The sequence below is a fragment of the Aplysia californica genome, unplaced genomic scaffold (genome assembly GCF_000002075.1).
Source record: "Aplysia californica isolate F4 #8 unplaced genomic scaffold, AplCal3.0 scaffold00216, whole genome shotgun sequence".
NCBI lineage: Eukaryota > Metazoa > Mollusca > Gastropoda > Aplysiida > Aplysiidae > Aplysia > Aplysia californica.
In genome coordinates this window covers 991,215-1,017,826 of record NW_004797486.1, presented here as the reverse complement: position 1 = coordinate 1,017,826, position 26,612 = coordinate 991,215, and the positions used below count along the sequence as shown (strand labels likewise).

Below are 26,612 nucleotides of genomic sequence, written 5' to 3'. Positions count from 1 at the left end.
TGGTGGCTGTTATGGTGATGAAGGTGGTGGTAGTGAGGTAGTGAATGGGCATTCTTATCTTTATTCTGTGCAAGCTGCTGCTGTTGCTTATAAAGAGCACCCTGATCTTTCAAACACCACAATGAATAATGATATCACGAAAGTTCTAGATTTCGAGTGTCTGAAAAAAAAATCCTAAGGCGCAAATATCTTTATCTGCACCTTTTGACGGTGATTCAAAACGCAGTCAACATCTCTTCAGTTTTCCTGCTATCAGGTGGATTACCTTGATAGCAATTATAAGACGACAGTCTTCAACTTCAAGCCATGTGTGGTAAAAAAAGAATATGGCCAAAGTAAGAAATATTGAGGGCAGCTTTTTTGTGATTTTATCTTTTTAAAATTATATTTAATTCATTTTTATTTTCATTTATTATTTTTAGACTACATTATATTTCCGAATGAGTTGGTTTCACATTTCAAAGTAGACTTTTACCTCGTAAAATCTCAGAGTGTGCTGCCAGTATGCTCTCAGATTTACACACTAGAAATATTTTCAGATGTGTTGACCACTGATATTTAGGGGGTTCCTTGAAAGGGTAGGGTGACCAATTATTATCAAACACCAGTATGCCATTTGAACAAAAACAACCAAATAAAGCGAAGTCAAGTCACGTCATTCAAATCAAAAGATTTGGGTAGGTACCCACGCCAAAAACAAGAAAAAAATAGACAGTGGCCCTGGGCAAGAATTTAAGCAATTTGGCTTGCAAATTAGATTCCTCGAAAGTTGGGATGATTAAATTTGGCTTGCTGTACTGCGACGACTCTTAATATGTATTGTTATATTTTCTTGCCTGCTTTGAATTTCTGTTCGGTATGTTCTCTGTCGGGGGAAGGGTGGGGGGGTGTTGATCGTCTGATAAATGATATCGTTTCCTCCCCTTACGTGAGACAATGACCCTCCACAACTGACTGCCAGATAAACGCAGGGGAAAGTAAAGAGCGAGGCCGGTCGAACTGCCATTTAAAAAGCACATTACTCGGCAATATTTTCAAGTCAGCAAACATACCAATGGCCACAACAAAAGAAAAGATACTAGATGTGCTCATTCTTTGACACAAGTAACATTTCCTTGAAATCGTTGGGGGGAAAAAAGCATCTAACCTGACCGATATCTTGGCTGTAATTTTTTAAAGGGTTGTACATTATGCTGCGCAGCGCCAAACCAGTGACTAAGATGACATGATATGGAGATATGTTTTGTTTGTTTATTTTGATTGGTGTGGTGGTTTTCCTGTGTTGTTTTGTTTTTTGGGGCAGAAGAAGGATGTTCTCTTGAGGGCAGCGCAGTTTTTGGTGCTCTGTGTGTGTTTGTTTGTTTGTTTGTTGTTGTTGTTTTTGGGGATGGAGTTTCTGTATTTCGTTTTACTCTTTCCTTTTTCATTGATTCTTGAAAACTTTTAGTTTTCTTGTGGGTGGAATTTTGTTTTGTTTCTGTGGTGGGTTTTCTTTCGGGGGGGGGGGTTGTTTGTTTTGTTTTGCTTGCTCGTTTGTTCATTTTTTCTTTGTTTGTTCGTTTATTTCTTTTGTTAAGTGTTTCTGTCATCCAAGTTTTTATGGGAGGGGTGGGAGGTTGCAAGCATCTTTCACATGAGTTCAACCATTGCCAATATCACAGTCTTGTAGTTGTCTAGATGATGATGCAGTGGTCGCGATACTTGTTGGATGGGGCACGAGTGTGGTTTCATTCAATTAAGGCAGATAATAGGTATGAAGGAGAGAACAAAATATGGGGTGAACAGAAGGAAACATGTGGCTTGAGGGTGCTTTGGAAGATGCAGGGAAATATTTACTTATTAAAACCTGCCAAAATCATTAAAAAAGACACGTTTTCAATCAGTACCTAGTCCCAGTGATAAGCTGTGGATGGCAAACCTAGCCAGTTACCAGAAATATCCTAAAGAAATTAAAGGCAACCCAGAGAGCAATGAAACAGGAGATCGTGGGTATGAAAAATGCAAAATAATCTCATTTAAAGGGGCTACCACAAACAAAGTGGAAGGATTAACACCCATACAACAACCAGGATAACCCCTACTATCTCCTTACCTGCCAAGAGCAGGTTGTTCTGTTCAGGCTTAGCAACAAGACACAACTGACTGAAACAACTTCTCTGCACCAAGTTCAAGATCGGTGACGCGGAGCAGTGTCAGTGCAAAATCGTCAACCAAACAAGGAACTATCTGCTACAATTACAAGCCTGCCCAATGCTTGAGGCACTTAGAAGGAAATGTTGGACCAACCCTTAGCACGCCAGCACCACAGAACTAACAGGAAACCATTGAGATTCTGAAGGTAACATTTTACTAACATAACAGCATTTGGGATAGAGGACGCAACGCTGGCACAGTTTTGGGGAACAAACTTTGTTATATGCTAACAGCAAATTAAAAGTTTCAAACACAAAAACTAAAGAAAAAGCCCAAAAGATAATGCTTTAAGTTCACTCATTTTAATTCATTACAAACACCACTTTGTGGCAAGGCATTGTTCAAGGACAATTACTCCATTCCGTACATATTTGAAAAGTCACAGTTCCTCTTGAGCCAGCTCTTGGCCGAGAAAAATGATATCACATTTAGTGTAGTGGATACATTTCTTAGCACAAACGAACGTTTTATCTTCCCAACCTTTGACCATGAAGACTGCAACACCACTTCAGACCCTCGAAGACCCTTTTAAAATTAAAATTTTAACGTTTCAAAGCCCCACTCGTGATCTAATAGGTAGCAAGACTATTCGCTGCCATATCATTCTGACACAGGCAAGATCACGATGGAATCGTCTACAATATCATTGGCTTTTCTTATATAATACAAACTTAAATCTTATAGATCCATTTATGTGTCATTGCTGCGCGGGGCATGTACTTAGTGAGCTCAATTTAATGAACGTAGTATTTCACTTTACTTGGTCCGTATAAAAAAATGACTTATGAAAAGGTTAAAACCCATACACTACACTTACTTACTTTACCTATGAAAAAAGTGTTTCCAAATGCTCACGCTCTAAAGAATATCCAGTTAAACATATACAAAGACTATTTCACATGTTTTAACATTCGTTCTTCCTTCTAACTTTTAAATGAATGTTTTCATTTGCATAGAATAACGAAGAAACGCAATCTGGAACGCTGACTTAAAAATCTTATCGTGATGTATGGACATTTAATCTGCTACGATGATGCAGGATATAACAAAAAGAAAAAATCATTCGAAGGGCAGGCCTCCTTATAAGTGGACGTTGGTTGGTCTGTGATGTGGTGGGGGGGGGGGGGGGAAGGATAGGGGAGAGGGGGTAGATAAAGCCTAAACTCTTGAGAAAAGAAAAAAAGACATTTAGAATAAATCTGTTAATTCTGCGTGTCGTTAGTTTCCTTTCGTTTACTGCTCGTCGCTCTGGGGAGTCTAATCCACCCTAAGCTCCAGACAAAAAACAGCTATACCAGCCCTCTCACTCAAACGATCTCAATCCAGAATCGAAGGAGGGGAATGACTTCATTTTTAGTAGGTTCTTAGTTTGTTCGCCTTAATCACCAGCTGCAAACATCGCCTAGCGAGATTTAGAGGAATTCAAGCTTCCACATCAGCTCTTCATATGTTCAAGGTTGATAAAGATAGACAAAAGCGAGCCGGATTTTTAGGAGCCCTAATCTTGAAATCCAAGGACATGAAACAGATTCAACGCGCATAATAGACTCGTCGTCCGTTGAGTTTTTGTGGGGAGTGGGGTTCACTTTCTCGAACGACTTCAAGGTGACTTTCGCCTTTTGTGTCTGAGTTCTTCAATATAAAAGTGGAAAATACCTGACATTTCTACGAACTTTTTTCTTAGGATTTGGAAATTTGTCAGACATTTACCGTGATCCCTCGAGATCTCTTGCGAGTTCATTCCTTTCTCAGTCTGTTTGCCTGTCTACCTGTCCATTTGCCTGTCTGTCTCACTCTTTCTTTCTTTCTATCTATCTATCTATCTATCTATCTATCTATCTATCTATCTATCTATCTATCTATCTATCTATCTATCTATCTATCTATCTATCTATCTATCTATCCTGTTTTTCTCTCTTCTAAGACTTTTTTCCTACCTAAAAGAAAAAGATCAAACGAAGTAACGCCATACATACACGAACGCCATACATACACGAACGCGCGCACACACACACACACACACACACACACACACACACACACACACACACACACACACAAGCACACACACATACACACACGCACACACACATACACACACACACACACACAAACAAACAAACACACACACACACACACACACACACACATACATACACATAATCATCCCGAAATAAAAGAAAGTCGGAGAAAGACAGGTGCCCTTTTCAAAACAAGTAATTTGACAACTGAAACAAAGGTAAGCAACAGCTTTAAACATGCCAAAGTCCGCACCCCCAATTTACCAAAGCCACAACACTCAAAACAAAACAACAAAAACATTAAGATGAAATAAAAAAAATAAAAAACAAGCACCCCAAAAACAATAAATGTAAGAAATACCAGAACCACTGTGACACTTGCTGTGATGCTCAGGGCTTTGGGAATCTGTAACCCACATACATAAAAGTCATACAATGGTGTTTACACACACACACACACACACACACACACACACACACACACACACACACACACACACACACACACAGAGAGAGAGAGAGAAAGAGAGAGAGAGAGAGAGAGAGAGAGAGACTGAGAGAGAGAGAGAGACTGAGAGAGAGAGAGAGAGAGAGAGAGAGAGAGAGAGAGAGAGAGAGAGAGAGAGAGAGAGAGAGAGAGCGCCAGAAATCTCCTCCAAGCTGTAAAACCAACGTCGACAACTGCAACTCACGATCACCCAAAGGCCTCTTTGGGATCGCCCCATGGTGGATCAATACCGGATGGTTCCGTTCCTGGCCGCCACCAAGACCACCTGGATCATCATCGTAAGAACAGGGCGGACGCTAAGTACCAGAATCGAAAGGCGGAGATTGCACTTCATATGCCTCTAATGCAGACGGTTGTGTCGCAAGCCAGTTGATAATGTACCAAAGCGCGCTTAGTACACTTATAATAGCAATCAATACCCCTGAAATCAAAACAAATGAGCCCTCAGTCGTTTTCTAGGAGACGCCAAACATCGAGCACTAAAAGGAACATCAGGGGGGGTAAAGGACTTAATCGAAGCCTATCCAGAAACGTCAGCCAGACAGCTGACTCGTCAAACGGAAGACTTGAAGCGCGAGTCCATTCGAATGCTAACTGCGATATGATCTCAGTCTGGATCTGTATCGTTTCGCAATAAAAACAAAAACTGAACAAATGAAGACATCGCATCACGTGTTGACATGCCAGTGGTATGTTTAGCAGTTTGAAAAAAAAAGCACAGATTTGGTAAACAAAACAAGGTTCTCGGTTGAACCACGTCTTCATTTAGATGGGCGAATCAATTTTAAGAAGTCTGTACTCCCATCCGATTATGTCGTTGAGCGCACACTTCATGAGGGGTCATGCACAGCATGGGTGGCACTAGGCAGCCATTGCATTATTTATAGGTCCACTCTGGATTGAAGAGAACTGCAAGACCCTAGTGTCACAAGTAGTCGAAACGGTAGGCCTTCGTTGCAGTTCTAAAGAAATTGTGTAAATGTCTCAAGACGAGGCAGCTATACTATAAGTTATATGAAGTAATATAGTTTCAGCACAATGAAACAATGAATTCCTGTCAAAATACCTTGTTCGGTTTGTTTTAAACTTAGACACACCCTAATGCCAGCAGAGTCATATTCTAAAATCCCAGTTTCTGATTTGAATAATATGTAGCAAATATATAATTTCTTTGCATTTCAGTGCCGGGCATGTTTTTGCGCGGCCACCCTGTACTTTTAATTAACTTTTAACACAGGCGAACAGACAGACGCACAGACAGACAGACGGACAGACAGACAGATATGCAGGCAGGCAGGCGAGCAGGCACGCAAGCACGCATGCGTGCACGTAGGAGGGAGATAAATCGAATACCAAGTGAACATTATTTGGTCCATGATTTTAATTTCGAAGTCTAAGGCTGGTTCCGAGCATGATGTTTGGAGAGGAAAAAAAACTTGCAACAGAAAATATTAATGAACTTCAAGAGAATGAAATATCTCCTTCCCTTTCGTTCCAGGCGTATCGGTTGTGTATTTTCCCACGTGCACACCGTCGGTGAGGAGTCGAGGCTCGTGGTTTCGCCTGCGGGCAGGGTGTGTAGTAGGCTACAATTATTGTTGGCCAGCAGTAAGACATTTTTTGTTTTAGATTTTTTTACGTTCCCCATCGACACAAATGGGATTATATATATTTAAGGAGGCCAGCTTTGACCGTTTTTGTCAGGGCGAGCCTGAGCTGAGTGGTATACGTTAGTACGCCCATCAGAAAGATTGAGATTCATGTTCTCGACAAAAATTCTCCCCAAGCGAGAACCGAACTCGAGTCTTGCGTGCAACGACAAAGCTCCTAACCCTCACACCACAGAAGGGAGAGTGTGTATACGATTGTTCGCCAGCAACAGGACAAAATCGAAATACATTTGTGACATGTATTAATCATAGTGAAATAGCAACAGTGAGAGTCACACAGCAAACAACAGCAGGTGTTATGACTAAAAGGAGGGAAGACCGTGAATTACGAATTATGGCTAGTATAAAAATATGTCCATGGTGAACGCTCAATTAAGAATGACATTACGACTGAACTACTGAACTAGAAAAAAATGAGCAAAATAAATTAGTAAATTTCGACCTCCCGTGTATATTGCGGCAAGTAAAAAAGCGTCTTCAACGCATAATATCACAGGAATCCAGTTGTGGCGATATTGGCGATGGAAATGACGTTCATGTGTAGGCTAGTAAGTCAAGTTACTTTCAAACGGATGGCTAAGTATAAGATTTACTTTTTCTGTACTCTTCAATTTATTATAAGTCCCACATTCTTCAAAATTCATCGAGAAAGAAGATAAGGATATTATCAACAAAGCCATAAAAATCTGAAACTGACAAAGGCACACTTTCTTTGCCGAGGTGGAGTTGATTGCGCCTTAATTAAAGAAGCACTTATTTCTCCACTAATGCCGTTCATCCCAACGCTGTCACCGTAGCCTTGCCAAACACTTCGTTTATTTTTATTGTGCATGATTATAACCTTGGGTGTGAACAAACGATGGGAGATAACCCAGATATCAATTCCCAACATCAAACAAGTAGTCAGCTCCCACTTATATTGCTTACCTAGCTGGTATAATTTGGAACCTTGGATCTCGCGACACGCTGAGAATGTGTATTTAAATTAATCAAAGGTATTGTAATTCACGGTCTTTGGGTGAGTGTCTGATCTAATCTAGCAACACTATCAAGTGAACACATCTCACCCTTAGTCTGAGCTGGTGCGGGGGCTTTCGCTGCTTGAACAACACAACAAGACAGAACACTCGGTGAGCACAACATGCAAGCAGATGATTTTCCAGAACTCATTACAAGAAACCCGTAAATCCAATCAATGAATTAAGCAGAGCAAAATATAGGGGGGTGGGGAGTAGAAATTATGTGCCATGGTACGGCACAGTATTCGTCATTTTGGGGGAATTTATGGAGTTACTGGTATCATTTTAAAGCTTGTTCACTTGTCTTGATTTTTGAGGAAAAGAATAATTATTATCCGTCTATCTTGAAGAAAAGTCGAGATATTTGCAATGGAAGAAAGTTGGGGTGAAATTGGGGGGGAAATGGTAGCCAAAGATTAGTGACTTCCAAAGCTTGAAGGTCCTTGGAACCTGCAAATTTACTTCTTTTTTTTCTTTGCTTGTAATCAACATTTTTATGTAAAATCCACAGTGTTTTAAAAGCATATAAAAGGTGTTGGCGCCCAAAAAAAATTTGATCAATTGCCCAGCCGGCAGCAAAAAAAGCCAGTTTTTTCAATTTCATTATTTTGACAAGTGCCTGATTTCACCATGATGCAATGCCTATCATTTTAATTTTATCTCCTGATAGAAAGCATACACATTTTTTAAATTAAGCGGTCTCTGATATTTGAGTTAAAATTGACCCAAGGAAAAATTATTAATATGATAGAGGGGTAACAGACATAGAGAGGAGTACGGGTTTCCTGAACGATATATCCTTGATTTGTGCATAGCACTCGTGAAAGAGAATAGTGTGATGAAACAAATGGACTGCATATGTAAAGATATAATTATATAACCGTCTATTCTAATGTTGTCATATAATGTAGAGAAGGCCTACATTCATTTTACTGGGAACATCTGATTTCAGCTTATTTGAAATAAAAACGTCACTGAACAAAAATATATCACTTATGTTTTGCATCAAGAGTGAAAAATACAGCCACAAAACAGCAGAAATTCGAAGCATTTTTTATATTATTTTGACACAGTATTGTATGCTCCAAAACCCTTCAAACATGAAATATTGGAAGAACAGTCAAATCATATATTCTCTCTGCTTACAAAAATACTCAATCCTTCTTGAATTTATCTGGCTCAAGTAAGGTTTTGTCATAGCTGTAAAATAAATTAAGTTTCAGTACTGGTAAGTTTTAAAAAGTCCGCACTGCATATAAAATATAAGATGCTTGTTAGGTGCAAAAAATAGTCAAGAACACAAGGCAGTAGGTGATAAGATCACAGAACAAAGCAGGGAGCATGCATTTAAGGGAAAACAACACTAAAAAAGTCAACTTTCAATTATTTTAAAAACATAGAGAAATCCATATTGTTGGCAAAACAGTTTAGAATATTAAGTCGAAGCCATTTTATCGTTAGATTCTTGAATAAGGCAATCACAATTGTAGTCACTTGATTTTGTGTAATTCAATCTTAGCTGAGGCTAGTTTGGTGAAAACTGACATTTCTTAAAAAACAAATCCCCCATCTCTTTCTGGATACTCAAATTTGATTTAATTTTGGCACTTTTGCCATATGACAAAAATTGTTACAGCATTTTGAGTCAGATACCAAACTTACAGGACAAAAAATTTTTCATGATAGATTTAAGGTAAACGTTACCGAGTGAACTATTTGCCACCTTTTGAAAGAAGACATATAACAGCTGTCAAGAGAGAAAAGCGCATTACTGCAACTATTTTGGTTTGCTAAATCTGTAAAGCAGGGCCAAATAGTGTCACTCACGTCTTTTATGACAGTGAAAATATAATAAAAATACTTTGTTGCATGCAACCTCTATAAAGGTAATTGTTTAAAGATAGTGTCAAGAAGTAAAGAGAAAACTCCCAAGACAAACAGACAGCATGCCAGCAGAAGATCTTCAAGGCAAGTGCCCTTTTCAAACAAGTGCTTCTGTTTAAAAGGACAGGGTACTCTTGACAGAATCAGCAATGTCCGAGACGAGACCTCTCTGCACTCTCTAGCTGTCTTTTTTCTTGGATTTTTTTTTCAAATAAACCAGTAAGTGGTGAACCAGTAAGATGATGTGGCAAACAAGGATTATACTGTTTAATGACACAAACGCCATATTTTAATGCCAGAATAACTGGACGTCATATAAAACCTGATGCCTGTAGGATGTCATGACAAGAGCCAGATCATTTGTTTTATACTTCACAGTCTTTTTCATGCAAGCCACAAGGAGGATAACAACAACATTCTCTCCGACAATAAAAGACTACAACTGAGAGTAAAAAGTATACCTTCTTCATTATCGATTGGCTGACCATCAGGCCCAATAAGGGACACAGAGCTCTGCATCAGTGGTTGATTTTCCTCAGAACCAGTGTGAGCACTGATGAAAGATGCACTCTTCTGCATCTCGCCAGGCAAATCTGGACACAAATAAATAAGTATTGAATTAAAACCGAACTCATAAACATTGACCAAAAATGGTTCTTTCTTGCCAAAAATGTTTCTTTCTTGCAAAAAAATCTGTTTTCTAGCCAAAAATCTTTCTTACTTGCTCGGATTCATCAATACGTTATAATAGTCCAGAACAACTTACAGTAAAACCCTGACAACACAAACTTTACAGGAACATAGATATTGCTTATGTCAAGCAGATTTCGCTGTAAAGGAAGTTGTGAGGTATAGAATGATGAGGGGCAAAAATGGGGACTCAAAATCTTTTTGTAGTGACAGGGATTTCGTATTAAAAAGTTTTATATTAAAAGAAACTTACTATATTATTATTGTATAATTGGCAAAAATGTCTCTTTTTGTCAAACTTTCTCTTTACTTTATCTATTTTTCCTTCGAGCAAGTTACTAAAAATTATCAACACTTAGTTAAACATAAATGTGTAGCTAAATATATACTATCAAAAAGTATCTGAACTTTCACTGTCTAGCCAATGAAGGGAGGAACATTTTCACTTAAAGATTTGACTCACCTTGTCGGACACTCCCAGGTTGACTGGATTTGGTTGTCGGGGCATCACCCGGAAGGTTCATGGTTGATCCCTGTGGGGTCAAAAAGATTTTGATGACTGAGTTCACTTTTATTTTTAGGATGATGAGCAAATTAACTCAAAATACACATGTGCTCTAACGACTGCTTAAAAACAGAAATTCAGCATCAGAAGAGAATCTAGAAAACATTATGGACTGAAAGAAACGCTAATGAGAAAATAGTAATACTTTATAACCCGTAAGACCTAAACATGCACTTCATTTACCCTTCTGCACACGAAATTTTTAAAAATGTTTCAACACAATCTTCATTTACCCTTCTGCACAAAAAATCAAAAAAAAAAATTTCCACACAATCATGATGTTGCAATAGTAAGTTGAAGAAAATAGAAGCTTCTGAAGACAGCCTAGAATTTGGGTTTTTTTACCTCTCCTGCTTTGTTAGACTCATCCCCTCCTGTCTTGTTAGTGAGAGCGACAGACGAGGCATTTCTCACAGGTGACTGAGGTACAGGGCTTGTGCTTGGTGGGAATGGAGTTTGTTGTCTCACAGACTCCGCCCCTTCCTCCCCAGCTCCCTGCAGTAAAGATCATTGTGATGCCATAACAGATTCAAAGTGGTGTTGTACACAAATGCTGGAAATACTCGCTCAATACTACACAAAATATGCTTGTTGTTTTATCAGCTTGAGAAATACAAACTGACAATAAAAGAATACGTACTAAAGTTTAGATATAAAAATATACTGCGTTCATATGACAGACGTGTAACTGGCCCTCAGAAAAATTGCCTGAAAATCTGAAGGAGAGCAGATCAAGTGTGTATATGAGATCATCTCTTTCAACCTCTCTTTTCTTCTTTCTTTCAGTCTTTCTTTCAATTTTTCTTTCCACCTCTCTGTCTCTGTCTCTATCTCTGTCTCTCTGTCTCTGTCTTTGTCTCTCTCTCTCTCTCTCTCTCTCTCTCTCTCTCTCTCTCTCTCTCACACACACAAACACACACACACACACACACACATACACACACACACACATACACACACACACATACATACATACACACACACATACACACACACATACACACACATACATGAATACAAAAACAATGTTATTCTAACACACTTGAATGACTGAGCAGTTCATTTTTTGATGACGGTATGAACAAATTTTTATACCTGTTGGTTCTTGCTTTCTTTTAAAATAAAATGTCTGCTTCTAACAGATGTTTGATATTCCGAATTTAATGGGTGTTTGAGGTCAGCAATAATCTTCTTTGTTGCTTTCACAGTACTGCAGTTGTAAAGCTCAATAAGAGAGAAGAGTAAACAGTTAATACTTTTGCTGCTTTCTGTGTAACTCTGTTCAATGTAATGTTGTGGTTTTGCTATGTTACTGCCATAACATGAAATACCAAAAGCGTTCAAATATTGCCTTGCAGAAAGTTTCCGCTATATTTCTGTCTATCTCAAATGTGGTTTCTTAAGAGAATGCTGAGAATATCGTGGAAGGAAAAGAAATCACATGATGTAGTGCTTGATGAAGCCCACATGGGAAACTCACTGTTAAAAGCAATCAGGAAACAACAAATGCAGTTTTTGGGACACCTGAATAGACATAAAGGTCTTGAATATCTAGCTCCTACTGGCAAAATTGAAGGCAAACAAGGCAGGGGTAGGCCCAGAGCAACCTACTTAGGGAACCTAAACAAATGGGTAACAGGGAAAGATCAGGGAAACATAGCTTTTTTAAGAACATCTGAGCAAAGATATGAATGGAGAACCATGCTCGCCAATGTCTGTGGCAGATCTGGCACTGGATGATGATGATCTCAATCATTTTCTTTCAAAAATGCAGCCTCTGATTAACCTTTTTTTAAAGATACTGTCAACATGTTTGCTCCACAATAGCTTGTTGTCTATAGTGATTCCTAATTATCTGTATGCCTGAGTGACCTCAACAATCTCATTATTTATTTCCAAAGTTGAAAAATTTTGGTAAGAACATCTAAAACTTTAAAAATCATCTCTGCAGTTTTACTAACATGTAATAGCTTCTAGATCATTACCAAATCTATGGCCTTTTTGCATTTTGACAAGTGAATAAAAGCAAATATGCGAACAGCTTTCCCTGAGAAGCAGACATACAGGATGTAGATTACCCAAGTATGCCTATTATTCCCCTCCCTTCGGATTTTGACCGCCTTGATGTGCTCCATGGGAGAGACATGGTCAATATATTTGGAATCAAGTAAGATGTAAGGGTTTACCTTAACATTTTTACAGATATAGGGATTTTTCTTATGGTCAGTGGGAAATTTCTGAATTTTATATTGTGCCCCGGTTGCAGATTTATGGCCTACTCTTTCTGCAATTCTCTTCAATGAGCCCAACGTGCACATTGGACCTTCAAAATTTTTGTCCTTATCCAAGAATCCAAGAAGACTATGTGCACAATCGTTTCTACTCGTACCTTAAGATCAAGGGTGTGGAGGAAGAAGAAGCTAGAGAGAGTGACTGACTGACTGCTGGGTTTTTTTGTTTTTTTTCCACAAGGCCAAATATCTCTGGAGGATATGAGTCTACTGAAACAGTTAAAAACAGTTTATAGGCAAATTTTCCTTTTCTCTATTCATATAATATATATGTACAATGAAATGTAATCTTAAGAGAAAGAAAATTACTGTGAAATCTTGTGAGCCTTCTATCGAAGGAGATATAATATTATGTGTAAAACTAATTTTATGTACCTTTGCAAACACATTTTAAGTGTTGAGGGGAGATACAGTATCTTACAGAAAGGACACAATATTGCAAAATACTATTTCAATTTCTTTTTCTCATCATCCGTAAAACGCTACATACCTGGCTGGTCATGCGAGAGGGTGAAGCAGGCACTGAGTACATGCTGGGATCATGTGTCATAGCAGTGCTAGGCCGAGGAGTTGTAGGATCCTTCACCACATTCTCCGTAACAAAAACTTCTGCACATCCAACCAGAGCTTCGAAGAACTCCAAAAAGGTCATCTGAATAAAGATACAAATGAGCAATGATTAAATGTCTCATACATGAACAGGATACTACAATTCTATATGCACTAAAATTTTGAATACTGGCGATCAAAAAAGGGGGACCACTTTTTGATTGTATAAAATCTAGTCTTTTGAGTCTTTGAGCTTTTCCTCTCACATGATTAATACTAAGTAGTCTATTTACAATATCATTTTTGTGCTTCAATTAGTGTTCACAACACCACTGTCAAACAATGAAACTTTTTTTTCCCGACCACGTGGTGGATTTTTTGTATTCTTTCCTTTTTAATGAAGTTTAGGTATTTGTTTATCAAAAACTACAATAACATGTTTCTGTGTTGCCAGGACATTCAACTTCAGTTTTTTTCTGATGTCGTTAAATGTCCCGACAACAGCAGAGAAGCAAGAAGCATGCCGATGCTTCAATTTCTCTGATGTTGAGTCCAACCTATTTTCCTGGGTGACAAGGATCAAATGTTATTGCGTTTTTTTATAAACAGAGACCTGTAATTCAATAAGCAATGAAAGAATAGAAAAAAATCCGCCATGACATGTTCCATAGAAATTGCCAATTTTCTATTTTTTGATGTTCATGCTGTGAACACTAATTCAAGCACAAAAATTTTATTTCTATAGCTTGACATACTTTTAAGACTACCTACTATTACTCACATGAAAGGAAAATCGTAAAGACTCATAGGACTAGATTTTTTAAACACAATCAAATAATGGTAGGCTACCTTTCTTTTGATCGCCAGTTTATCCAGTATATGATATTTGTGAATCGGGTCTAATTATAGTAGACTGACCACTAAATCTAGTGCTACTCTGTGTCCCTGGGGACCCAAAATCGTGTACGGTAAAGCACACACTGACCCTGTGTCACCAAGGGGTTAATTGAAAGACAGCAGTAAATGGAAAAGGCACCACTGAAAAAAATGCAAGATTAACTTCAAAATATTTCTTACCTCCAGTTCTAGGTTGTAACAACCCTCCCCATCACTGACTCCAGGATTGTCAGAGCCAAGAACCTCCAGAATCTTTGCTGGAGTCAGGTCCTGATTCACAAGACCAAGTTCCTGAATCCCAAAAAAAAAAATTTGTTCATTAACTCTTTAATCATGTCTGGACGGTGGCAGTGTCCAGTAGTCCAGATCTGTAACCATGGGTGGACGGTACCACCGTCCGATGCAAAGTTATTATTGTATTATGGTACGGGCCAAATATAAAAAAGTACAAGCTAACAAGCCTTTAGTTTGACCCGGAAGTCAAAGATAAATGAATTCTACGTCTGGGCAATGCTTTATTGATCAGTTTGACATGAAACGAACGTTTTTAAAAACGTAATATGTTGGGTAACATTTCCACAAACACGAGAGAACTACGCAGAAACGTGATTATAAATTGCATGGTTAAAGAATTAAGGTTTAACTTTCCAAGCTCTTCTGTGCATGAAAAACAAAGAGAGGATGGAGGCTGATAAAGAAGTATATCAATCCAACTATCTTTGAGGAAATTACACTAGATGCTGTTCTAAACAAAGAGATGATTTGACAGAACAGCTGAAAAATAGATGCAACATTATCATAAGACTCAAACAAAGGGCACAGAACAGAACACGTTGCGATTATAACTGAATAGTCAAATACAGAGTTCAAATCTTTAATACTTTGAGTTGGTGTGCATTTAAAATACAGTAGTAAAGAGTCCTTGATCAACATTTCTACAGTTACAACAATCCATCTTACCTTGAGCAAAAACATAAAATTTCTCATTTTCAGCATCGGTTCCCTCGGAGCATGCTGAAAAAAGAGAGGAATCAAAGTGATCAGATCTATTTGATCTTTTTGAAAATTATCAATGCAGACAAAAAATTTCATTTTAAATCAAAGAAAACTCAGCGTTGTTTAAATTTCCAATGTCGCTGAATTCTGTGAGACAGTTCAAACCTCTAACTATAATATGCCTGATTATTACATTTTTGCGCTAGTTATATATGTGTCACCACACAGTGGAATCAGGTACTCAACAATTTGTTGGCATATGGAGTTATTGGTAGGGCCTATCCTCTTAAAGCTTGTTCTTTGTCTTGCTTTTGATGAAAAAAAATGCCCATCTATCCTGAATAGAAATTAAGATATTTCAGATTGAAGGAGAGGAAGGTCGCCTGCACATGGTGTCAGAGGTCAAATTAGCGAGAAAATGGCTGCCAAAGTTTAGTGACTTCAAAAGCTTGAGTGTCACTGGAAACAGCAAATTTACATTTTTTGTGCCTTTGATCAGTAAAATCCACACAGAAATGTGTTTTGAAATGAACACTAAATGTGGTGAGCCATAAAAAGAAAATCTGAAAAAAAATGCCCATCAGGCAGAAAAATGACAGTCTCTTTGATTTCATCATTTTGACTAGCATCTGATTTCACCACAATGCCTCACATATCTTTCCGAAGATTATTTTTCAATTGAAAATCAGCATGTATTACTCTGATTACTTAATTTTTTAAAGAGAAATAATAGGAGTCTGGCAAAAATACATTCTCATACATCAAATGGTATTAGACCCTTACCTTCCGAAGGGTACTAATGCCTTGATAGATTTCATAAGCCTGATCCATATGTACAAGCGCATTTGTGGCTCTACGCGTCTCACAATAAATAGGACCTGGGAAAGTAAAAGTATGTATTGGTCAGATATATCAATCACTTGCCAAAAAGCTTCCATCCCTTTGAAATTCCATAAGTATATCAGCTTTAATGCAATTAGATGAAGTCCTACTTTTGATTAAATTTGTAGTTCCTAACCACACATAAGTCCCTGAGCCTAATTTTATTACAGAAAAAATGCAAGCTGCAATGAAAGAGAAAACCTCTACAATACATTTAATGAGATATTATATATAAGTAAGGGCAATGAACTACTTTATTATCTGAAGAAGCACTGAGCAAACTAGCCGATACACAGGAATATAATGAAATAACATGATAAATCACTCATTTTTTTTCAACCAGTTATCTTTATATATCTTTATCAAATAAAAAATGCCATTTTCTGCAGAACAAAGCCTACTACTTACTCTTCACCATGCATGCAAATCTCAGGACCTTCTCAGTGATGAGGCGAGAGAAACAGTATTCCAAGATGGGGCCAGATTCACTGAAAATATTAAAGTTAAACCAAAAATGGTTGTTATCCCACCATAAAAACATAATATCTTCATTTCTAAAAACAAAAAAATCAACAGATATAGAATGATCTTGCTTGAGAATTTTCAATTAATTTTTTAAAAATGTTCTTGGCAATGTGACAGATCAGTGCAAGGATAGATTGACTTAAGTATAAAATTTGAAATGAAAGATAACGTCAGTGTAAATTGGACAACTGGAATGATAACAAAACTAGCTATTTGATAATAGATTCTGGGATCTTCACTAACATTTAATTCAAGGTTGACAGTATTGGGGCTCATGGCTTATTTTATAACCATTTTAAAGTACAATTTTAAACATTTCAGTTCTTCTTTTTAAGCATTCAGACAAGATATCTTTTATTCTAAACAAATCAGTTCAAAATAATCCGCATTTGATAAAGCAATGCTCTACAAAGATCTACGTAAGATACCTTATTTTACAAAATGTGAGGCATCATGGTGAAATCAGGCGCTCGTCAAAATAATGAAATCGAAGGAACAGGCATTTTTCCGTCAGTTTGGCACTTTTTATTGAATTTTGGTTCTTCGGCTCAACCCCTTTTGTGTCCATATAAAAACATATTTCCATGTTAATTTGACTGAAAAAAGTTGATTAAAGGCACAAAATATGAAATATCATCGTTTTAACGGACTCTCAGGCTATTAAAATGATTAAACATTGGCAGCCATTTTCTTGCTAACTTTACCACTGAAATCAGGTGACCTCATCGCCTTCAATCGCAAATATCTCGAAGTCTTTTTAAGATAGATGGGTACTTTTTTTAGTGAAAGCAAGGCGAATAAACGAGCTTTTAGATGATACCAATAACTCCATGTGCCCCAAAATTAACGAGAGCCTGATTCCACCGCGTCGTGACACAAATGATTGGTCATGACAAAAACGCTACAGTACAATGAATTTTTTTTTAAATCTCAAGGGAATAAAGCAACAAAACAAACGATGTGGCCAATTCACTCACTTCTTTTCCTTGTAGTCCTGTTTATAGACAAGATGAGCAAGGATCACCAGATAGTTGACAAATTGCCTTTGGAGAATCTTTTCATATGGGTTGTGCAACTCATAGTTAGACTTGTGATAATCTGTAGGCAAAAGTCATAAACAATACAGTTGATATAGCACATAGGCAACTTGTAAGAGAGTAAGAATGACTGAAAACCAGTTGAAAGAATTGTGGACAGACACACAAACCAGGGAATTAAATGCAGACAGCCAAAAAAGTACTCAATTACAGTGTGCAAGTACACTTCTAGTCAAGTCCTACCCATATGGCAATCCACTCAAATCTAATGACACAGATAAAAAGTGGGTGGTTGGTGGTTGCCTTGGTGTGGTTTGCTCCTTCTTTCTTATAAAACATCTATCCTCCTAATATGTCCTCTTTTTCTTCTTTGTACGTTACTTAAGTAACACCTCTAATCTTTGGCACTTATATGATGCATTCGTGTTGCAAGGGCTGTTAAACTCTTATTAAGTCTTTTTTTTTTAAGATGAAAAAGACTTTATAAAAGAGGCTAAAATGTCAAAAAACAACACCTATATGAGGGTATTCATCAAAAATATCTAAAAAAATAATATGGGATAAACACTAAATGTTTCTCAAACTAAATCAGAAAGAAAAAAAACACATTTGGTTGGACAATTGCAGGGAACAAAAAACCAGTAGCAACTCATCCTGCACAAATTTTGCTACAAAAATAAAGATGGAGAATCCGGGAAAATGACAAGAAAAGGCAAAGAAATTTAAAGAGCAACCCAATAAATTTGCACTTTTTAAATTTGTAAGGCCACACTCTATTTCTTAGCATCAAAATCTACGATTAAGTTATTTTCACTTGTTTTTCCTCATTTTCTCAAAGTTTTCCATTCAAGGATTAAAAATATTCAGTTTTGGGAATTATTACCAGTTACATAATCACAGAAATTGCAAATTAGAGTGAAACCGGCCTATCTGAAGGACCTTTTTTCAAAAGCTAAAAACTCAAAAATCCTCAATGCTATCTATGAACTAAATACATATTTGTAATCTACACACAAATCTTAAGAAAATGACGCTAGCTTTTCTAGAAATTGTTAATATTAATCATTGTATTACTTTTAGAAGACTTGCAAATGACAAAAATAGTCAAAATAGCAAAGTAGGAAAATAATGTAAAATATTTTTTTTTTAAATTTCAAAAAGCTAGACTCATTCTATTTTGAATTGCACAGCGCACTTACCCTAGAAATTTCATGTCTTTATCTTGAATGTTTTTTTAATTTTTAGCTTTTAAAGCCAAGAAATTAACATTTTGAGGAAAGGAGCAAAAACATCTCAATATTGCTTTAAAGCATTGTATAGGCTCACAATGTTACAAACTTTATGGAGCTATTCATTTGAAATAGAGCTTTGGGAGTACTTCCATTTGATTTTGCACATAATATTAAGGAAAGTTCCTCAAAACCCCAAAAACATTGTTTGGACCCAAACTGACCCACAAAAACCTATGTGGGGCCTTAATTTGAATGTATCTTGTCGTGAGCACGACATCCATATTCTTCACCGTTGGATAAAAAGCATCATGAGAGGCTGCTGCATTACAAGCATGCTTCATGCATTCGAACAATTAACCCTCACAAGGTCGGTTTAGGGTTAGGACTTCATGAGCAGGCCAGCAACAGAACTACATAAGCTAAAGTATATTATACATTACACTTAAAAATTAGAGAAGTTGAACAATATCAACGACAACTCAGGGGAGCGAGTTGTTACAAACTATTTGTTATGCATAACAATGATGTAAGCTAAACTTACTGGCCCCAATCAATCTGTCCATGTCTGTGAGCATATGCCGGTCATGGTGAAGGTGGATATCTTTGAGGAACCGCCAGAACTGCATCTTGTTCATAATGAATGTGTTGTCTGGGCTCTCCTCATAGCCAAGCATACTGTAGTAGGTGTAAATGCGACGTAAGGCACTCACATGGCGTGTGATGGAGTAGAGAACCTACAAAGACAAATAATAATAAATAGCATTCAGCATTTATACAGGGCACATCCCAGTTCAACAGCAAACACTATACAGCTGCTTTACAACTTATATTATTACCTCAGCAGACCCTGGAAATCTCAGAAACATTTTCTGCTTCCATGGAAACATTCGGAGTAAACAGCTAATAAACTCTCAAACGAACAAACTGACAAGATCTTTCACTGTCAATAACAGATACTCATTTCCACCTGAGTGAAGTGAGGAAAATTTGTGAAGAGGGTGTTTCACAAGGACACAATGCCAGGCCCCTGATGACAGAGAATAAAATGGTTTGGCCACCTGTTACGTATGTCACCTGGCCAGCCAGCCTCGAGAGCCTACGACACCAAGCACTCAGGCTATAAAGGAAGAGGAAGGCCAAAAGGTGAATTGAGGGTGTCAAGGAAACCCTGAGAAAACATAATATCACAACTGAAAGAACTGCGGAGCTGGCTTACCATAAAAAACTGCATTTCCCTTCGAATTTAACGGCAACAGAGGATGAAAAAGTAAAAGTAAAAAAGCCTCACATATTATTATTGCTCAGGTTCCTTACTCTACGTGTATTACTCTACTTTCAAGGATTTTCCCAGACAACTTTCTGACATGGCTAAGTAGTGACTACAGCATGACATTGTTTCCGCAAGCCTTTAAATTGTTTCAAGGCAGATGTCAACAGGTCCAAGAGATTGGAGTCACAGCGCGATGGAATCCGGCGCTCGTCAATTTTTGGGCAAGTGGAGCTATTGCTATCATCTTCAGGCTTGTGCATATGTTTTGCTTTCGATGAAAATTTTGTTTTATCTATCTTGAATAGAAGTCAAGAAATATGCGACTGAAGGAGGTGGGGGTCACCTAATTACAGATGTGAAAATAGTAAGAAAATGGCTACCAAAGTTAGCAGACTTCCAAAGCTTGAGAGTGCTTGAAACTGCAAAATTACACTTTTTGTGTCTTTTAATCATTTTTTAAAGAACGCCAGACACAAATGTGCTTATGGACAAAAAATGTGTTGAGCCAATAAAGAAAAATTCTATAAAAATTGCTAAACGAGCAGAAAAATGCAGATTTATTCCGTTCAAGCATTTTGACGAAGTCTCATTTTACCATGCTGCCTCACATCTGTTCTCCTGGGAACATAACCTTCAAAAAGTGAAATGAGAAATCTTAAATGACAAACATATATTTCCAATAGAAGTTATTCATTGCACATTCACAATGGTCTTTAAAAAGGGCACCAGAATCATCTTTTACATACTGAGATCTGTCCTCGGAAACTAATCCTGCATCAAATTCTACAGGCTCTTGGTTTTTCAAACAGAGAAGCACATATCAGTCCGTTAGGAGACAGTAAAAAAAGCTTAAATCATGTACAAAAGAAAGAACCTACATCATTAAGCAAAAAACAGAAACAATCGTAGCACCAAATTTTAAGTAGGCCTATCCATGACTCTGGAAACTTTTGAGAAAATGTTATGTCTTATGAAATGTGAAGTCTCCAGGACCATCTTTTAACAAAGAAAGAAATGTTTCTTCTTACCTGGCTGACCTCATGCTCCACATCATCTGCAGGTAGTGTGGCCAGAAGAGTGTGGATCTCAAGTTGGAAGCTCGGACTGACTGTGTTCTTGCTATCATTGGAGTGGACAGACACATTATCTGTCATCAGGGATAAAGGGGGAAATTGATTGTAAAAACTTTTTGCCACCAAGGATAATTGGTGAAATTGGTAGTAAAACTTCAAGAAAATTACCGATGGCTGAATTCAGAAAAAGACACTCGAACATCCCCATTTCTGTAGTTGAATTACGTTTCTTCAAAAATTGAAAACGAAAGTGCAAATTTATTTGACAAATGATAAAACTACGTAGTCCTGATTTGACTATAAATTATACAAGCATACAGTTCTCAACTTTTGTTTATCTCCCTCGTGTTTTTCAACGTTTTTTATTTCAAAAGAATTATTGTTTTTCTTTCAGTTGTGCGCCTTTGACGGATATCAAGTGGGCCATGTCCATTATCATCAAAACACCATAATTAGATTTAAAAATCAAGATTCGGCCTCTATTGGCAGACTAGCTCTTAAGTTATATCATTTTTAATATCATGAGAAAACTGTCCATAATTTAGAACTATCACCTCCATAACATAAAAGAAATTTTGGTCAGAACTGTTTTTTCATTTACTCCAACATGAAAGGAAAGGGTGTATGCAAAAAATCATTTTAGAGCTGAATAAACTAGCTACAATACAAGGGCTTTCTAGAGAAGAATTCGATCCAGAATGTTCTATTCAACAAACTTACACAAAATTTTGCTTGCTATAACCTGCCATTTTGACTGAAAAATCCTGATGTTTGTCAGACCCAAATGGATAAAACAATTACAGTCGAACTTGCCTTAACGGAAACCTGTATAAAACGGAAACCTGTCTTAACGGAATCTCCCTGCTCCCCCCTTGATATATTCCTCTTTGATTACCTGTATAAAAAGGAAACCTGTCCAACGCGGAAATGGAAAGAAAAATCCGCTCCCTTCCGAGGGTTTCACCTGTCTAAGATGGAAAATGCTTTGCCCGTTCAACCCTGACTTGAAACAAAACTCGCAAGTTTGATTCCGTCGGCTCTAAACTTAGCGCTATGGTCGTGCCGCTGGGCCAGGAAGGGGAGTAGGGGTGCAATTTGGCGGTAGATGGTCAGTGTAGTGTGGGTGTGAAATCTCACGACTGCCCGTGAGAGTGCTGGAGTAGCGAGCCACTATGGAAACTTTCCTGGGTAGCCAGAAGCCAGAGGTGTGATATTAGATAGACCAATGCCTGCCGCCCTGATCCTACGGCCAGCTGAGAAAAGAGTTCCTCAAATCGTTGTTACAATGATGGCAGTGAGGGGTGGCATTGGTGGGTGGGGCTAAGGGTGGAAGCAAAGGAGATGTTCAAACGTTTCTGTTTTTAATAGGTCAAACAGTAGTCCTATGAAAGGCAAGCACTGTTGGTAATTGGATAAGTAAAACTGACGCATGTCCTTATCAGACAGGATAGCAGTTGAGGGGTGTGAAGTTTTGACCACTGCTTGCCGATCGGACAAGCGATCCTTGATCCCACTGGCTGGGTCTTTGAATCCCCCCCCCTCCCCTAAATTCCCCTATCAAAATGTCTAAGACGGAATTTTTTCCCTGCTCCCTTGCGATTCCGTCTTACACAGGTTCGACTGTACTTGATTTCATTTTGATAGTGATAAAAATACATGAGGCAGCTCGGTGAAATCACATTATCAAAACAATGGAATCAAAGAAACTAGAGTTTTTCTGGGTGTTTGGCAATTAAATTTTTAAATATTTTTTTGGCTAAACAACCTTTTATGTCCTTTTCAAAACGCATTTCTGTGTGGATGTTACCGAAAAATATTCATTAACCTTATCCGTACGCCCTGGGGTCATTTTGTACCCCTGGGGTTGTATTCTTCACATTTTAGAATACTTATAGTACAAAGATCTCTTTGAAACTTTCAATATTTCTCAAAAAAATCATTTTGACAGACTGCTATGCAAAGTGTACGGATTGGATTAACGTGTAAATTTCCTCTTTGGAAAGTGGTGGCACAGACGAGACGTATGGATAGGGTTAAAGGAATCAAAAATGTAAATTTACAGTTTCCAAGGACACTCAAGCTTTGGAAGTCACCAAAATTTGCAGCCATTTTCTCACTTATTTTACCTCTCATCCCAGGCTACCCCACCACCTTCAACGGCAAATATATATACTTCTACTCAACATAAATAGGTATTTCATTTTTTTTCATCAAATGCAAAATAAATGAACAAGTTTTAAGATGATATGATAACTCTATGTGCCCAAAAATTGCCTGATTTCACCACTTCGAGACAAATATGATGTTTTTTACAAACACTCTCTTGTTTCATAGACAGTCAAAACAACTGAGCCCATTCATTGAAGACATTGTCTTTTCTTTTTTAAAAAGGGAGATGATGAGAGCAAGATGGCAAATATTTCTCAGATTTTTTATTTGCCTTGATACAGAAGGTTTTCCATCTCATCATTCTACTACTTGGTTCTATCATGATAGTCTCCTTCTTGTTGCTTCTATCATTTCTGACCCTTTATTTAAACCTGACATTGATGGTTGAAAGGTTAGGTTGATTATCTTGCACACAAATGATGTGTTTTTAATTCAGATGTGGGAATGATACCTCATTCAACATCTCCTTCTTTGCTCTCAGACATTTCTTTCACAGTTCGGATTTGCCTCGACAGGTAGAGGTCAAATAAACCAACTCTCCATAATGATCTAAATTGTGTCTATTGTAAAACATTTACCATCAATCTGACAGCAAGCAAGAAAAGTCATGAAAGTCTTTAGTGAGTTCTCTCCCATTCATTTGCATTTTGCTTGCAGGATTGCAAGATAAAGTAGACCATCCAGGCTTAAAACTTAGTCATTGGTATGCAGGATTGAAAAGAAGAAAGAAGGTGAAATCCACCTGTGGGCACCGGGGTCCTGGTCCGGATTTGGGTCATGTCAGGAGATGCAGATCCATCCATGGTGAAATCTGGGTACTCTACAATGTGATCCTTCTCAAAGAGACCTTCATAGATACGGCCGTTCTTGAAAGTGAATTTGCCCTGTGAACAAATACAAGTTTGTCTTACAGTTCCTTTCAGTGTAAGTTCAGTTCACTGAGGAAAAAATAGCCATAAATTCTGGGAAGGCACTGCAACACAACGCTAAAAAGACAACACAGTTTCTAACTTCACATACATTTACCACAGGGAAAGAAATCTTTTTTAAACACTTCCCCTTTTTTTCTATGTGAATTCAGGGCATCAACTTTTCCTTCAACATAAACTAAGATAGACAACATTAATAAGCAGATCAAGACACTTTTGAATTGGAATAAATGAAAAGAACAAAGTCATTTGCACTGAGGATGAAAAAGCAGGGAACTTGATGAAACTAGAAAATGATTCCATAATCATTTATGAGGAACTCTGCGTGTTTCAGTGGCATAAAGCCACACCATACTTCGTTGAACCTAGCAATCCCCTACTTTGTCCCGTTTCCACCTCCCGGGACGTGGACCTGGTTGGGCTTTGGGAGACAATTAATTTGTAATGAACATTAAAAGAAAAAGTGCATTTTCTTTACATTAACTCGTAGGGTATTTCAAATATCCTTTTAGATGCTCAAAAAATATACTTGCTCCCTTCAACACCAGTGATAGGGAAAGCTTTCATTGAAGTAAACATTGCAGGGATAATGGAATGTGCCAAAACGACAACGCCCGACCCCATGTGGCCATGACCAGTCAAAACTCTTTCCAACTCATTAAATCAATGTTCTGGACTGGCCTGCAAGATTAATAGGCCTTAACCCTAACAGAACATCTGAAAGATGACCTTGACGGTAAGGTTAAAAACAGGCCACACCCAGTACAAACTCGCCAGGAACTGAAGGCTGCACTTCACAAGGAATGGCAGGGGATTCCTCAAGCAACCATAAGGACATTGATTCAGTCAATGAACAGATGTTTTGTAGCAGTAAATCAAATTTGAAGGTGGGTGTGACAGAACTTTTGCAACACGGTATATTTGCTAAAACTAAAGTATTCCAATCAATCTCAGAGATGAGAATGCTTTTTTCACAGGCATAGGGAAAATGATCAAAGGTCAAAACTTTTAAATTAAAAAAAAAAAGTTTACATAATATCAGAGAGCATTCAACACTTACAGTACCGTCGGCGACTTCAGCCGCCAGGCTTTAGTATGTGTTCACTACCTCTAGCGACTTAAGTAACCGACGCACCCAGGCACACTAAACATAATTAAACAACGAATGGGAACACAGCACTGAAGTAAGTACCAAAAGAAGTTACTCTATATGATAGCTGAAGGGTTGATGAACCTCTCTCAATTTTGAAAGCCTGTTTCTTGGGCTGCCAATGTTTTTCTGATTAAAAAATTTTTACCACGGCTTCAGCGTTCTAAACTGGAGCAGTACCCAAGGGTTTTTCACTATATGAGCCTTCGGTACTGTACTGTAAGTGTTAATTCTGCACCAAACAGGATAAAGATTTTTGTCATATCCTCTTCCGTTGTTTTGTAATAGAGAATTTGTCATTTTCCCTTATACTGGCGAGTTCCGGGCCAGAGCGCAGTGTATGGGAGAACAACGAATGGTTGATCAGTGAAGGATCATTGCTCATTCAGCATTGTCCCCATTGTTTGACTTTGACTGTGATGATCTAACTATATTTACATCCCAACATTATGGATCCCTTTGGTTGTGCTGGAAGAATTTTGCAACTTGCGAAAATAAAAGTAACACTCGCTTCTGAAGAGAATACAATAAAGAAATGTCATAGAGACCAAACCTTGATTCCGATTTAAACAGTTTACATCCAGATGTTGAAAACGTGTGTTTGAAAAACACACCTGATTTGGACATTACCAGAGTAGTATTTAACCAAGAGAGGAAGGGAAATGAAGCACGTTTACAGAGTTACAATTAGGATATGGGATATGGAAAATGGGATTTAGAAGATGGGACTGATTACATGTGTATAATAATGGCTGTAATGCAACGGAACAGCCTGTGAACCAACACAGTGGAAAAAATTATAAGAATCAAGGATTCTTTAATAATAGACACCTAACTTTATACATATAATAGCAAGTTGTCTTTTTTTTTATTTGCAGTAACCCGTGCTCAATCATTACTGTCGAGGATGCGTCATAACCTGACCATCGTCTACGCCCATAACAATTTACAAGTATAAGGGAGAACACCCCACCATACCCTTCGATGTTTTTGTTTATAACGCAAGGCTCACCTGCGGCTTCGCAGTGTAAGGGAGAACAATGAAAGGCAAATAACTTGCAT

At 37.8% G+C, this 26,612-nt stretch overlaps 1 protein-coding gene across 2 annotated transcripts in view; it reads right to left on the bottom strand.

Annotated features, from left to right (window-relative positions):
• Positions 1-4,316: 4,316 nt before the first annotated feature.
• Positions 4,317-26,612, bottom strand: part of LOC101856966 (radial spoke head 10 homolog B) — a 32,020-nt gene continuing 9,724 nt past the window's right edge. Inside the window, exons 8-20 of one of the 2 annotated variants that reach the window (XM_013083191.2) lie at positions 24,214-24,355; positions 21,258-21,376; positions 19,501-19,693; positions 17,668-17,788; positions 16,574-16,653; positions 16,067-16,161; positions 15,248-15,301; positions 14,468-14,578; positions 13,332-13,493; positions 10,896-11,045; positions 10,449-10,518; positions 9,757-9,888; positions 4,317-4,620 (exon numbers count right to left, since the gene is read on the bottom strand). In XM_013083191.2, coding sequence (XP_012938645.1) covers positions 4,493-4,620; positions 9,757-9,888; positions 10,449-10,518; positions 10,896-11,045; positions 13,332-13,493; positions 14,468-14,578; positions 15,248-15,301; positions 16,067-16,161; positions 16,574-16,653; positions 17,668-17,788; positions 19,501-19,693; positions 21,258-21,376; positions 24,214-24,355 — 1,557 coding nt within the window. In that variant the 3' untranslated portion in view covers positions 4,317-4,492. Of the gene's footprint in view, positions 4,621-7,375; positions 7,493-9,756; positions 9,889-10,448; positions 10,519-10,895; positions 11,046-13,331; positions 13,494-14,467; positions 14,579-15,247; positions 15,302-16,066; positions 16,162-16,573; positions 16,654-17,667; positions 17,789-19,500; positions 19,694-21,257; positions 21,377-24,213; positions 24,356-26,612 lie in introns of those variants that run through there. The other variant, XM_013083192.2, reaches the window with a different exon arrangement.